General features: G+C 38.9%; 1 protein-coding gene and 1 pseudogene across 1 annotated transcript; one reads left to right on the top strand and one right to left on the bottom strand.

The window, feature by feature from the left end:
• Positions 1-829: 829 nt before the first annotated feature.
• LOC146725027 (uncharacterized) lies at positions 830-1,912 on the top strand. The gene has a single exon (XM_085485297.1). It carries the CDS (start codon positions 830-832, stop codon positions 1,910-1,912), a length of 1,083 nt encoding a protein of 360 aa, XP_085341423.1.
• A 1,468-nt stretch (positions 1,913-3,380) lies between these two features.
• Positions 3,381-5,149, bottom strand: LOC114945753 (small subunit ribosomal RNA; annotated as a pseudogene).
• Positions 5,150-13,491: the final 8,342 nt, after the last annotated feature.

The raw sequence follows: 13,491 nt of genomic DNA, 5'->3' as shown, positions 1-13,491 counted from the left end.
CCGTCTGATTTGTAGTCGCCTTAGATGCGGCTTGTGACGCAGATTCGGAGGTAGTAGCCTCGGAACTGGCCAAGTTATCGAAGGCATTTTGATTTGCCGCTGAATGCAGCAATGTGTGATGCGAGCGACGACATTGTCTGCACCGATATTTGCTCGGGCATTTCGACGGGAAATGTCCGGACTTTAAGCAGTTAAAGCAAAGTTTATGCTGGCGCGCGAGAGCAAAGCGCTGTGAAGATGATTTCTTCGCGTAGTCTTCGCATTTCGAAACGTGATGCTCACCGGAGCAACAAATACATTTAAAGGCAGTTATGTTGTTTACCGTTAAACGCGGTTTATCATTTTTCGAAGAACCGGAGTCCTTGCTTGAATCGGCAAAGTCCGACAATCCGCGTATACGGAGAGTTAAAAACTCATTAAGCTCCTGATAAGAAGAAAGCTCATTTCGTTTGATTCGCATTAAATTCCATTCGGTACGTGTTCTCGCGCTAAACTTTTGCGTTATTGTATAAACAAGAATGTCGTCCCATTGTTCTACGGGACGATCGAGATTTTTTAATACGGCTAACGATGCAGACACTGTGTCAAGATAAATCCTACCGAATTTCCCGCCCAAGCTCCCGCGTACTACATTCTACACCGTGCCGTGATCCGTGAACATAGCAATACAACCCGACTTCGTGTTGTGTTTAACGCGTCGTGCAACACCGCCACCGGCAAATCATTAAATAGCGCTCTTCATGTAGGAGCAAAATTGCAAACCGATCTAGTAGCGGTCGTCCTCCAATGGCGACAACCTTGATTTGCACTATCAGCGGACATCGCCAAAATGTATAGGCAGATTTTAGTACACCCTCTCGATACGAAGTATCAATGCCTCTTATGGCGATCGTCTCCGACGGCTCAGGTCGACGAATACCGACTTCTTACCGTCACTTACGGCACCGCCGTTGCCCCATTCTTGGCCTTGCGAGTCTTACGGCAATTAGCCGAGGACCATGGCTCACAGTTTCCGCTCGCGGTACCGGTTCTATTACAGCAAACGTACGTCGACGACTGTACTTTCGGCGCCGACGACCTTGAAACTGCCAAACAAACACGAGATCAGTTAATTTCGTTGCTATCTCAAGGCTGTTTTCGTTTGCGTAAGTGGGCGAGCAATTGCCCTACGCTCCTTGAAGATCTCGATCCTTCCGACCATGGACTCGCAACCAACAAAGATTTGCACGATCACGATTCCATTAAAATTCTCGGAGTTACCTGGAAACCGGAACACGATATCTTCACCTTTCAAGTTTCGAATTTAATAACAGTCGCGAAAACTAAGCGCGGAATATTATCAGTCATCGCGCAACTCTTCGACCCACTCGGGTGGGTAGCTCCCGTTATCGTAACCGCGAAAATTTTCCTGCAGCATCTCTGGTTGACGAAGTCTGATTGGGATGACGAGCTTCCCGCCGAGATGTTGCGCGAATGGGAAACATTTCAATTGACGTTGCCTCTCCTTGAGCAGTTAACTATTCCGCGCTGGACGCAGTATCATCCGAACAACAGAATTGAATTACACGGATTTGCAGACGCCTCCACGCGAGCGTATGCGGCAGCGCTTTACCTCCGTGTCATTTCGGGCGACGGTTGCATTACCAATACTCTGATCCTCGCTAAGTCTAAAGTCGCGCCGCTCAAAACCATTAGCGTCCCGCGTTTGGAGCTTTGCGCTGCGCTCCTACTAGCACAACTCATAGATTTCGCTCGTTCTGCTCTTCACCTTCCCGATATCGATTATTGGTGTTGGAGCGATTCCATGGTCGTCCTCGCTTGGATACGTCAAAGTCCCTCGCGGTGGAAGACGTTTGTCGCGAATAGAGTCTCAAAAATGCAACAGCTTCTTCCCAATGGAAGCTTTGGTTGATATGTGACCAATTAAACATTGCTATTTTTTTCAGTACATATAGTATATTTTAAATACATAATTTAAATGTATATCATAATATGTAACATGTATATTCATTAATGTATTTCGTATGTTTATATAGTTTGCGTATATCTGATATATATAAAATGTAAATACATAAATTGTACATACCTATAATGTATGTGTTATAGCCCGAAAGGCTATAATTACAAGTTAACGGATATAAAATCCGCGTGGAGACCGCTGATGCAGCAGCGGGCCGGAAACCGCGAAGACGCAAGCTAAGAGCTTTATCTTTCGAACAGCTCTTAGCTTCAAAATCTAGCCGCGTATGCAAAAGCTATGCACCAATCGGGTGCCTGTCGCCAGGCACCCCTTCCAAATGAAATAACGAAAAACCGAGTTCACGTAAGAACTCGGGAGTGAACAGAGAGCGAGTTGAATTAGACCAACCTACCGAGACACATCGAGGATAACTCCCGACTCGTAATCAGACGAGTCGTTATTTAGCTAAAGTCAGAATAAATCTAGTAGTCGCTAACGAAAATCCAAAAGGTCGAGTCGCTAATTAGAACCTAACTAGGAGTCGAAGACAAGCCGCAGAATATAACTATCACCTGTAATCTGATTATCGAGAGCGAGCACACCTAACTAATCACTCAGGTGGGATTATACATAATTAATCCAACTCAAGAAATAAGCGAAATAAAAGATTTATTCAAATACACAAGCGAAGTTAATCAAAGTGGAGACGCCCGCCGATCCTAGGATCCTCATCCTTCAGTCGACTGAGACCCCAAAATTTTCCGTGCCTTCCCGGAGGCACAACAATTTGGTGGCAGCGGTGGGATCTCAGCCGCAGGGCCGACGTCGTCTCCAAAATTTTCACAGCGGCGAAGACCTGTAAAAACACATACAATTATAACAAGTGTTAGACGGGCACGTCAGTAACTCTGACGGAAACAAGCAGAAGCCACGACTAGGAGAGAACGAGAGAGCGGACAACATAAACAGTGCAACGAGTGATAAGCAGCAGAGAATCGAAAAGGATCGCCGACGTCCATAGACAACGCCGACCTACGACAACCTCACGGGCAGCGCATCAACACGAGCGACGACCCGCCGTATCTATCACCAACACGGAGCCGCCGTTATCAGCCCACGAGCGATCGAGTTGCAGCAGCAGCAGCCGACCCGTATAGAGCGTAACGATGCGAGCCGTTATACTGTAAGTCCGAATTTATTTGATTGCGTGAATGTCGGAAGGTGACGAAACACCCCGACAAGCGATTAAAAACCAATCGTGGTTGCATAGTACACCTGTACGGTTAACGACGCGAGTATTGCCTTTAACTGCGCAAAATCTCGAAAGCGTTCGTAGAAATTTAGACAGCGACTTGACAAACGAAAATAATACCGAGTTACCTCCGAACGTAATAAACGAACGAGAATTTCCGTTTACTAGTTTTGACGCGAGTATATTCGCAAAAGGGCAGGGACGTAATCAACGCGAGCTTATGACTCGCACTTACTGGGAATTCGTCGTTCATGGGGAACAATTGCAAGCCCCAATCCCTAGCACGAAGGAGGTTCAGCGAGTTACCCGGGCCTTTCGGCCAGGGAACACACGCTGATTCCTTCAGTGTAGCGCGCGTGCGGCCCAGAACATCTAAGGGCATCACAGACCTATTATTGCTCAATCTCGTGCGGCTAGAAGCCGCCTGTCCCTCTAAGAAGATTTGTTTGTACGTTGGTAGTAAAAACCCGCCAGCCGAAGCCGGGGGCCTTCGCGATACCATAAGGTACGCCTATTTAGCAGGCTAGAGTCTCGTTCGTTATCGGAATTAACCAGACAAATCGCTCCACCAACTAAGAACGGCCATGCACCACCACCCACCGAATCAAGAAAGAGCTATCAATCTGTCAATCCTTCCGGTGTCTGGGCCTGGTGAGGTTTCCCGTGTTGAGTCAAATTAAGCCGCAGGCTCCACTCCTGGTGGTGCCCTTCCGTCAATTCCTTTAAGTTTCAGCTTTGCAACCATACTTCCCCCGGAACCCAAAAGCTTTGGTTTCCCGGAAGCTGCCCGCCGAGTCATCGGAGGAACTTCGGCGGATCGCTAGCTGGCATCGTTTATGGTTAGAACTAGGGCGGTATCTGATCGCCTTCGAACCTCTAACTTTCGTTGTTGATTAATGAAAACATTTTTGGCAAATGCTTTCGCTTCTGTCCGTCTTGCGACGATCCAAGAATTTCACCTCTAACGTCGCAATACGAATGCCCCCATCTGTCCCTATTAATCATTACCTCGGGGTTCCGAAAACCAACAAAATAGAACCGAGGTCCTATTCCATTATTCCATGCACGCAGTATTTAGGCGAAGGTAGCCTGCTTTAAGCACTCTAATTTGTTCAAAGTAAACGTACCGGCCCGACTCGACACTCAGTAAAGAGCACCGCGACGGGATATTAGTTGGGCCGCCCCTCGCGAGGCTAAGCCCACCGGTAGGACGTTCCACATCACGCCAGTTAAACACCGCGAGCGGTGAACCGACGGTGTGCGACACAGATTCAACTACGAGCTTTTTAACCGCAACAACTTTAATATACGCTATTGGAGCTGGAATTACCGCGGCTGCTGGCACCAGACTTGCCCTCCAATGGATCCTCGTTAAAGGATTTAAAGTGTACTCATTCCGATTACGGGGCCTCGGATGAGTCCCGTATCGTTATTTTTCGTCACTATCTCCCCGTGCCGGGAGTGGGTAATTTGCGCGCCTGCTGCCTTCCTTGGATGTGGTAGCCGTTTCTCAGGCTCCCTCTCCGGAATCGAACCCTGATTCCCCGTTACCCGTTACAACCATGGTAGGCGCAGAACCTACCATCGACAGTTGATAAGGCAGACATTTGAAAGATGCGTCGCCGGTGCTAGGACCGTGCGATAAGCACAAAGTTATTCAGAGTCACCAAAATAAACGGTGGACGAACGGCGAGCCGCCCGCCACCGATTGGTTTTGATCTAATAAAAGCGTCCCTTCCATCACTGGTCGGGACTCTGTTTTGCATGTCTTAGCTCTAGAATTACCACAGTTATCCAAGTAAATGTGGGTACAATCTAATGAACCATAACTGATTTAATGAGCCATTCGCGGTTTCACCTTAATTCGGCATGCACTGAGACATGCATGGCTTAATCTTTGAGACAAGCATATGACTACTGGCAGGATCAACCAGGGAGCTTCGTGTTCGGTTACTCGCAAGGGAGTAACTCGCGAGCGAGCCCGAAGACTCGTCGTTAGCTCTTTTTCGCGCGCGCGCGCGTTCGATGCCGAAACACCGACGCGCGCGCGACACGCTCGTATGTGCCATTTTATTTGCCGCCGGTCTTGCTCAGCCGGTCGGCGACACTTTGCTGTGTTTAACGCTATTATGTAAAGCGTACGAGAGAACGACGGAGGCGAGAGTAAACCCCCGACGCCGTCGCCTCTCCTCTTCTTCCTCCTCCTCTCCGTTCAAAAATCCACAAGATCAAAATACTCGTGTTCTTATTCTCCCAAATGTTATGATGCGCGGTCTCGAGAGACCGCGCGATTCACCCTGACGCTAGATCGACGATGGCTTTTATTAGACGTCGAGGACTGTTCTGTCTGGTTCGTACGCGTTTAACCGCACACGACCAGCAATAAGATTTCGCTACGGCGTACAAAGCGAGCGGGAAGAAGCAACTCTTCCCGCAAACTCGTATCCGTGGAGTAGATGCTCGGTAAGCGCGACGATTCCGCTGCTGCGTACGAAACGAGAGGGAACCGCGCGGCCAACACACTAGAGGCGTGCGCGCCACATAAGAGCCATTCGGTCTTGCGACACCGACTCGTGGCAATGCTGTGCTCGTAATAAATAAGTGTGCGTTAATTTTGCGCGCGTTCGGCGACGAACGAGAAGAGCCGCACCGTAATCCCCGGCGAAGAGGAATACGAGACGACGCGAGAGTCGAACGTACGTTCTCGCGAGACACGCAACCTCCAAGCATGAGAAGACTTGGCGGCGGCGCGTTCTGCGACGATCGTATATTATTTTATATATTTGTGGTTTCCAAATCAAACATTTTATATAAATGTTCTCTCCGTGTCAGAGTCGCGACTCGACAAAATCCGTTCTCGACCCGTTCGGACGATTCTTCGTTTGTCAACGTCGAGAGCGCGACACGTACAATATTAATCTCTCCTACCTCTTATAGTACCCAACCGACCGGCCAAGCGGTCGGCGACGGTACGGAGAGCGGTCGAAACACGCCGGAGTGGCGAGAGACTCGAGAAAGTACGTTTACGACTCGTCCGGACTCGCTCGACTCGTTCGACGCGCCGAGCGCGACGTATCTCTTATAGTACCCAACCAGGGCCAGGCGGTCGGCGACGCACGGTCCTACGCACGGCGAGCGAGCCCTATGCGAGCGCGAGCGCCGAAAGGCGCGTTCAATCGAGACATTGTCGCGGAGAGCGAACGATCGAAAAGTCCTATTGTACGATAAAATATTATCACGATAGCCGTATGGCGAATGTCAAACAACGATAATTAGCATTAATTAAGAAGGAAACAAACGAAATGCCGGGACAATAAGGTATAAGCACCGACGGTACCTCCGGGCCGGGCGGCACCTCCGGGCCGGGCGGCACCTCTGGGCCGGGCGGCACCTCCGGGTCGGGCGGCACCTCCGGGCCGGGCGACACCTCCGGGAACCACGGCCGACCGGCGACACCTCCGGGCCGGGCGACACCTCCGGGCCGGGCGACACCTCCGGGAACCACGGCCGACCGGCGGCACCTCCGGGCCGGGCGGCACCTCCGGGCCGGGCGACACTTCCGGGAACCACGGCCGACCGGCGACACCTCCGGGCCGGGCGACACCTCCGGGCCGGGCGACACCTCCGGGAACCACGGCCGACCGGCGACACCTCCGGGACGGGCGGCACCTCCGGACGACCGAATGATCTCTCGAAGTCAGATAATGCAATAATGAAAAAAAAATAAATTTATTTTTACATTTAACTGTATAATTATTTTTTTATTATATCTTTGTTATGCCTAAAGTAACTATATAATATTACATTATTGCATTAAACATTGTAAAAGAAAATGCGTTTTTAAATATATTATTCTCGTTTACTTAATATTATTGTGTTATATTATTATATTTTTATATTGTATAGCTTAGTTATTTGAATTTAAAATTCTTTTTTCTTAAAAACTAATTTAGTCTTAAACTTAATAAAATTGACGAAATTAAAAGAAATAAATATTGTAGGCCAACTAAACGAGCAAAATTACATAAGATCTAAAGATTTATTAATAATTAAATTCTCATTCCATTAGAGAAACAATATGCAACGTAAACGTTTTGACTGTACTACAGTCTTCTTCAATACATAAAACTCAAATATTAAAATACAAAGTTAACGATTTTTCGCTGATGAACAATGAATGAGTAAGACGATTGGTCTGAGATTCCAAGTTTTGCGACATTTAATCTTGATTATCGTTTTAACAAGTTCTTCTCGAAATTTCAAGTGTGTGTTGCGAAGTTTAAGTAACAAAAAATTGATATATTGAACAAGGCAAAATAAAATGAAATAAAAATAAAATCCAATATTTTTCTTAACCAAAATAATCAATGTAATCAAAAAATTGTATTGCATTAAGTTTTAAACATTAAGCAGAGTCAGAATCAGAGGAATATTTCCTTTTTTTAGATTTCTTGTGTGCTTCTAAATTAATAAGACTTTTCATAATCTTTATGCATTCTTTACCTTGTTCTAATGTTTTTTTTTTTTTTTAATCCATTTTGCTCTTTTAGCAAAATGATCTCTGAAACTTTTCGAAGCGTTGATTTTCAATTTGTGTATTTTGTTCGTGTAACTCTTTCAAAACAATGCTTAAATTATCTTTCTTTGGTCTTACTGTTTTTTTAACATTTTCAAAAATATTTAAAATTTTTAAATTATCTTTTTCTTTCTTTGACGTATTCTTCGTTGACACGTTATTTTCTAGTGCAATATCTTCTGTATTGGGAAAGTTTTCATTGTTATTTGTAACTTCGCTTATTTTACTACTACAAGTATCAGAAGTTGTACTAAAATTATCTAGGGAATTCAGTAAATTAACTGGTTGACTGTTGTGTTTCTCTCTGATAAGGTCATGCATCTCATCAAAATATTTTGGAGGCTTTTTCTTCCCTGTTCCAGTAGATTTCATGTATTGGCAATGTCTACGATACATTTTTTCTAAGTTACGCCAACGTTGATGACATTTGTCAGAAGCTTTTGTTCCAATATAATGAATTAAATAACCATTATTTTGCATTTCTCTTGCAATATCAAATCATATTTTTTTTATGCATTTAATTATTAAGATGGTGAAATTTAGTTCCAACAATCTCTAATAACTTTAATGTCATTTCATTAGTAAATTCTACAAGTATTAAAACATTATTATTATTATTATTATTTAATTGTATTATTGTATATACATGTATGTATTATAAAGGTGCTTACTATCTTTATTTGTCATTTCTAACCCTTTTTCTTTAATTTCTTCGTTTGTGCATTCTTTATTTGTAATATTGTTTTCTGTTGTATCTGTAAACACAAAATATATTTAAATGATATATAATAATTTATATAAAATTATTTTTTAATTATTATTGCAATTTGTTTTAAAATATAATTAATAAAATGATTATGTATGAGATCATTAAAAACATATAGACTTATATTAAACAATAAAAAATCAAAAAAATATAAGTTGTTTAGATATTTCATGATGTTTTTTAAACATTTGTATTGTCCTGTATACGTTTTGAAATTTAAAAGATGTTTAAAGTCTTATGTACTGTTGTTTTCAGACATAGGTGCTTACATAACGATTGAGCTTCCAAGATTAAAAGCATTTGCTGTAATATTTAATTAGATATAAGTCTTAATTTCATATTTAAAGTAAATAAATAAAAAATACATCTATCTGTATATAATTTTTACATACTTTTAGGACAAAAATATATTAATTTTCCATGTTCATCCAAAATCGGTTGCCCACTCGTGTCAGCACATACTAAAAGGCTGCTTTTATTCATACTATCTATAGTATCTATAATTGATAAATAATGAATTAAATATAATTCAAGTTTTAAATAATAAAGAAATTTTATTTGTTTTGTAGCTCTCTATTTCAATCAGTGCTTAACCTAAAAGCGTAGAAATTATTTAAAAGTGTCCAAAAAAATTGACATTTTTAGTTTCTACTTTATAAGCTCGATCTTCTGTTTCAAATATTTAGCTCAATAGATTTAACACGAATAAATGTAAAATGCATTGTTTATTACCTGTGTCTTTATATTTGGCGCCTATTTGCAACTCAGAAAACTGTAAACGGTTTCACTTTCCCGAGCGCGGAATCGCCGCCGGTGGCAGTATTCGGAGGTAAGGGGGAAATTCAGACTCGCTTATTTCCTTAAAATAAAAAATAGTGGGTTATTCAAATAAAAAGAACAACGCAAAAGAATTTTAAAATAGCAGGGTACAGTCATCCTACATCCTAAACGGGTTTGAGCGGATCGCTTGGTATACGTAGTGAACGGTGATCGCACGAGCGTCCGATGCGTAAACCTGAACAAAGACTTAAGAGGCTCCCGTATATGTACAAAGGAAAATCCAAGACGAGAGAGATACGTCACATAACGGTAAATAAAAAAACTAACAATTTAGTTAAAAAATATTTAAAAAATAATTACTATAAATATTTATCTTTACATACCATAAATATGATATGAAATATTTAATCTATGTTTTAATAATATGTTAAATAAAGGTTTTCGTAAAACTTTTTCAAAATATTTATATAATATTTAAAAAAATGTATATTTATAAGTATTTATGAATTTTTATTATAAATATTGTGTGCTCTCTGGGGAGGTAAGGATTTAGTAGAATCTTTTAGGAGACGATTGGTCCACAGTAGATAATCTCCTCTTATCAGAGATCTTCAAAATACCAACAGGAAGTCAGATAAGGGATACCAGACTTATTCGAAAAAAGTAATTGGGTCCAATATGACAATCGGTTGATAACTTGGGCAAAGGCTCAAGGAACAACTTGGGCAAAGGCTCAAAACAAAAAGATTTGTCGAAGCTAAAGTCGACGTTGAAATGTGCTGATAGTCGATTGGATTCAATATGGCATACAACTTGGACAGAGCTTAAGATAGAGGAAGAAGATTCATCGAAATCCTGAAGTCGACCTTTGAAGCACTAAGCAGATAATAATGAAGTCAATAAGACGGGTCGTCCGATGGCTGCTTTTTCTTTCTATTAATTTTTTTATTTTTGCTGACAATGAGTCTTTAAAGTCAAGGTTAAAATAAAAATACATAAAAAATTATTTAAAAAATAATTTCCGTGATGACAGTGAAATAAAATTACAAAATAACATTATAAACGACCCAACTGTCAAAAAATAATTTTTAGTTATTAACATCATCAAAATAAAGATTATTTTTTGACAGTTGGGTCGTTTATAATATTACCTTGTAATAAAAAATTATATTTTAAAAATAATAATTTTGAAGAATTTTAATAGTAAAAATAATAGTTTTAAAGAATTTGTAAAAAAATAATAAAAATGTATAAATAATTTTATTAAAAATAATAATTATCTATTATATATTAATTTAATTGAACATATTAATTTAATCTTATTGGAAATATATAGCAGCTACACATCAAAATATTTGATCATTTATTTTATAAGAATTAAATTTAAATTTAGATATGATAATTTAGAAATCTCTCTTTTTTGGTACAACGCTTTGTTTGAATTAATGTTATTATATTTACAAGAAACGCTGAACACATTATAATTAAAAAACAAATATTATGCGACATACGATTTATTTGTTTGCAAAATATTGCAAAAATAAAACAAAATGAATAGTCATTTTGATGAAACTGTGATTAAATAAAATTAAACAAATCATATATAGTAGGCCAACTGAACGAGCAAATAAATAAGGTGTAAAAATTTTTATTAAAAGTTAAATAATTAAATTAACATTCCGTTACAGAATCGATATAAATTGTAAACGTTTCGACTGCACTACAGTCTTTATCAATACATAAAAGTTAAATATTAAAATACAAAGTTAAATGTTAAAAATACAAAGTTAGTTAAATATTAAAATATAAAATTGAAACGATTCTTCGCTGTTGACCAATAGATATGCAAGGCGATTGGTCTGAGATGCCAAGTTATGCGACATTTGAGCATGCTACGGATATAATACGCGAATTAAATCAATGTCAGAGAGAATTAAAAAATCTTTCAACTTACATTATCGTTTTAACAAGTCCTTTTCCCCGATATTTCAAGTGTGTGTTGCGAAGTCTGAATACCAAATGTCAAAATAGAGAGCGTGATGTATTTATTTATTACCAATGTTTTTTCTAAATTATGATTCAGCAAATTTTTTAAGTATGTCAAAATAACTACTGTCTAACAATTCGGTGTCTGTATTTAAATTAATTCCATTTTTCTGTTCTTTAATGTGGATCATTTCAGATATTAGTCTTTTATGGTAGTTCTTTTCGTGATCCATAATTTTAATATTGTCCCAGTCAAATGTATGTTGTTCGTTTAGAATGTGTTCTGTGACAACCGAATGTCTAGCAGAGTCTAATTTAATATTATTTTTATGTTCTTTAAGTCTCGTTCCTAACTGTCTTTTTGTCTGTCTGACATATGTGGCGTCACAATCGTTGCAATTCAATTTATAAATAACATTAGAATTCGTGGGGCAATTATTTTTGTCCTTTTGAACTCTTATGAAGTCATTCAATTTTTTAATGCAACGATATCCTACCACTACGTCAGGTCTTCTTATTGCTGAAGCAACTTTCTCAGATATTGATTCTATATATGGTATGACAAAATATTTAATGTTAGTATTAGTATTATTGGTATCTGTTATATTGTTATTATTAGGCTTGTTAAATTTCTTAGTTGAGAGATTTTTTAATCTGCGTTTTATTTCTGTGAAAATTAGATCAAGAGGATAACCGTTGGATAGCAAAATGTTAATAGCTTTCTCTATATTTTTTTTTGTGAAATTGCGGATGTGATAGTAATAAAGCTCTATCTACCAAGTTATAAATTGTTCCTATTTTATGACAAGTCGGATGATTTGAAAAAAATGAAAGTAATCTACCTGAGAATGTCTTTTTGTGATACCAATCTAAATAAATTTTATTATCTATTACTTTGATCATTATGTCTAAAAAGCTTATATAACGATTATCCTCTTTTTCCAATGTAAATTGTAGTCTATCGTTATAATTGTTGAATTCGTTCAAAACATATGTAATATTGTCAGCGGAAGTGCATAAAATAATGTCGTCTACATAACGGAAATAGAAAGTCATTTCGCAATTTAAATTACTAATTACTAATGTTTCCAAGTCCTGCATGACTATATCGGCAATGATCGGAGAAAGTGGGGAACCCATAGGAGTCCCATAAATTTGTTTGTAAGTTATGTTATTAAAAGTGAAAAATGTAGAAGTTAATATAAATTTTATCATACCTATGAATTCATTTTTGGGAATCTTTGTGTGTGATTCTATAAAATGCCATCTATTATTGATACCGTTTAATGCAAGATCTACAGAAACATTAGTAAATAATGAAACAACGTCCAATGAAACTATTATGTCGGTATCTTGTATTGTTTTCCCTGATAGAATGTTGCATATATCAAAACTGTTATTTACAAAACTGTCCGCTCTAGGAAGGCTATCTTTTAAAATTTTATGAAAGAAAGAAGCAATATTATATAGAGAAGTATTTATTGAGGAAACTATTAATCTAAAAGGAATATTTTCCTTGTGGATCTTGGGGAGCCCATAGGCTTTAGGAAGAAGAGAGTCGCTTGAAAATAAATAATAATATTCTTTTTTGTTGATGAAATCTTTTTTCAACCATTTTTTTAAACAAATATTGAGTTCTTTTTCTATTTTTGTTGATGGATTGTTTTTAACTATGGTATACGTAGAATCGTCTTCTAGGAGACTCTCAACTTTTTTTATATAAAATTCTTTTTCTAGTGCGACTGTAATGCTGCCTTTATCTGCTCTAGTAAATAAAATATTAGGATTTTGATTGCAGAATTTAATTGTGTTATCTTTATGCATGTGAAATAATTTTTCTTGTATGTCCGTTTTTTTGTCGTTATTGTTTAAAAATAATGAAAATTGTGGAATGGCAGCATTACGAATCGAAGTAAGATTTCTGATCCCATTAGAATTGCTTTCTATATCTTTGATGAATTCGTGTATAGCTACTTTTTTATTTAAGTTAACTGGGAGACTAAATTCACCTCCCAATTGTAATAGATTGGTTACATTGGGGGGAATTTTTTTATCAGTTAAATTAATAAACCATTTCTGGTTAGTTTGTTGTAAAGGGTTATGTGTAGCACAACGAAAACTGTTGGCAGAAATAGTGTTATCAACAATATTTGTCGATGATATTGTTTTCA

The sequence above is a fragment of the Nylanderia fulva genome, unplaced genomic scaffold, assembly GCF_048542155.1.
Source record: "Nylanderia fulva isolate GAGA-0341 unplaced genomic scaffold, ASM4854215v1 Scaffold1077, whole genome shotgun sequence".
NCBI classification, from domain to species: Eukaryota; Metazoa; Arthropoda; class Insecta; order Hymenoptera; family Formicidae; genus Nylanderia; species Nylanderia fulva.
Note: the sequence above shows the minus strand (reverse complement) of the source record. Positions and strands in the feature narration are given on the sequence as shown.

Bases quoted from the DNA above. Each gene is read 5' to 3' on its own strand.
- LOC146725027 (XM_085485297.1), top strand. From the start codon at position 830: ATGTATAGGCAGATTTTAGTACACCCTCTCGATACGAAGTATCAATGC.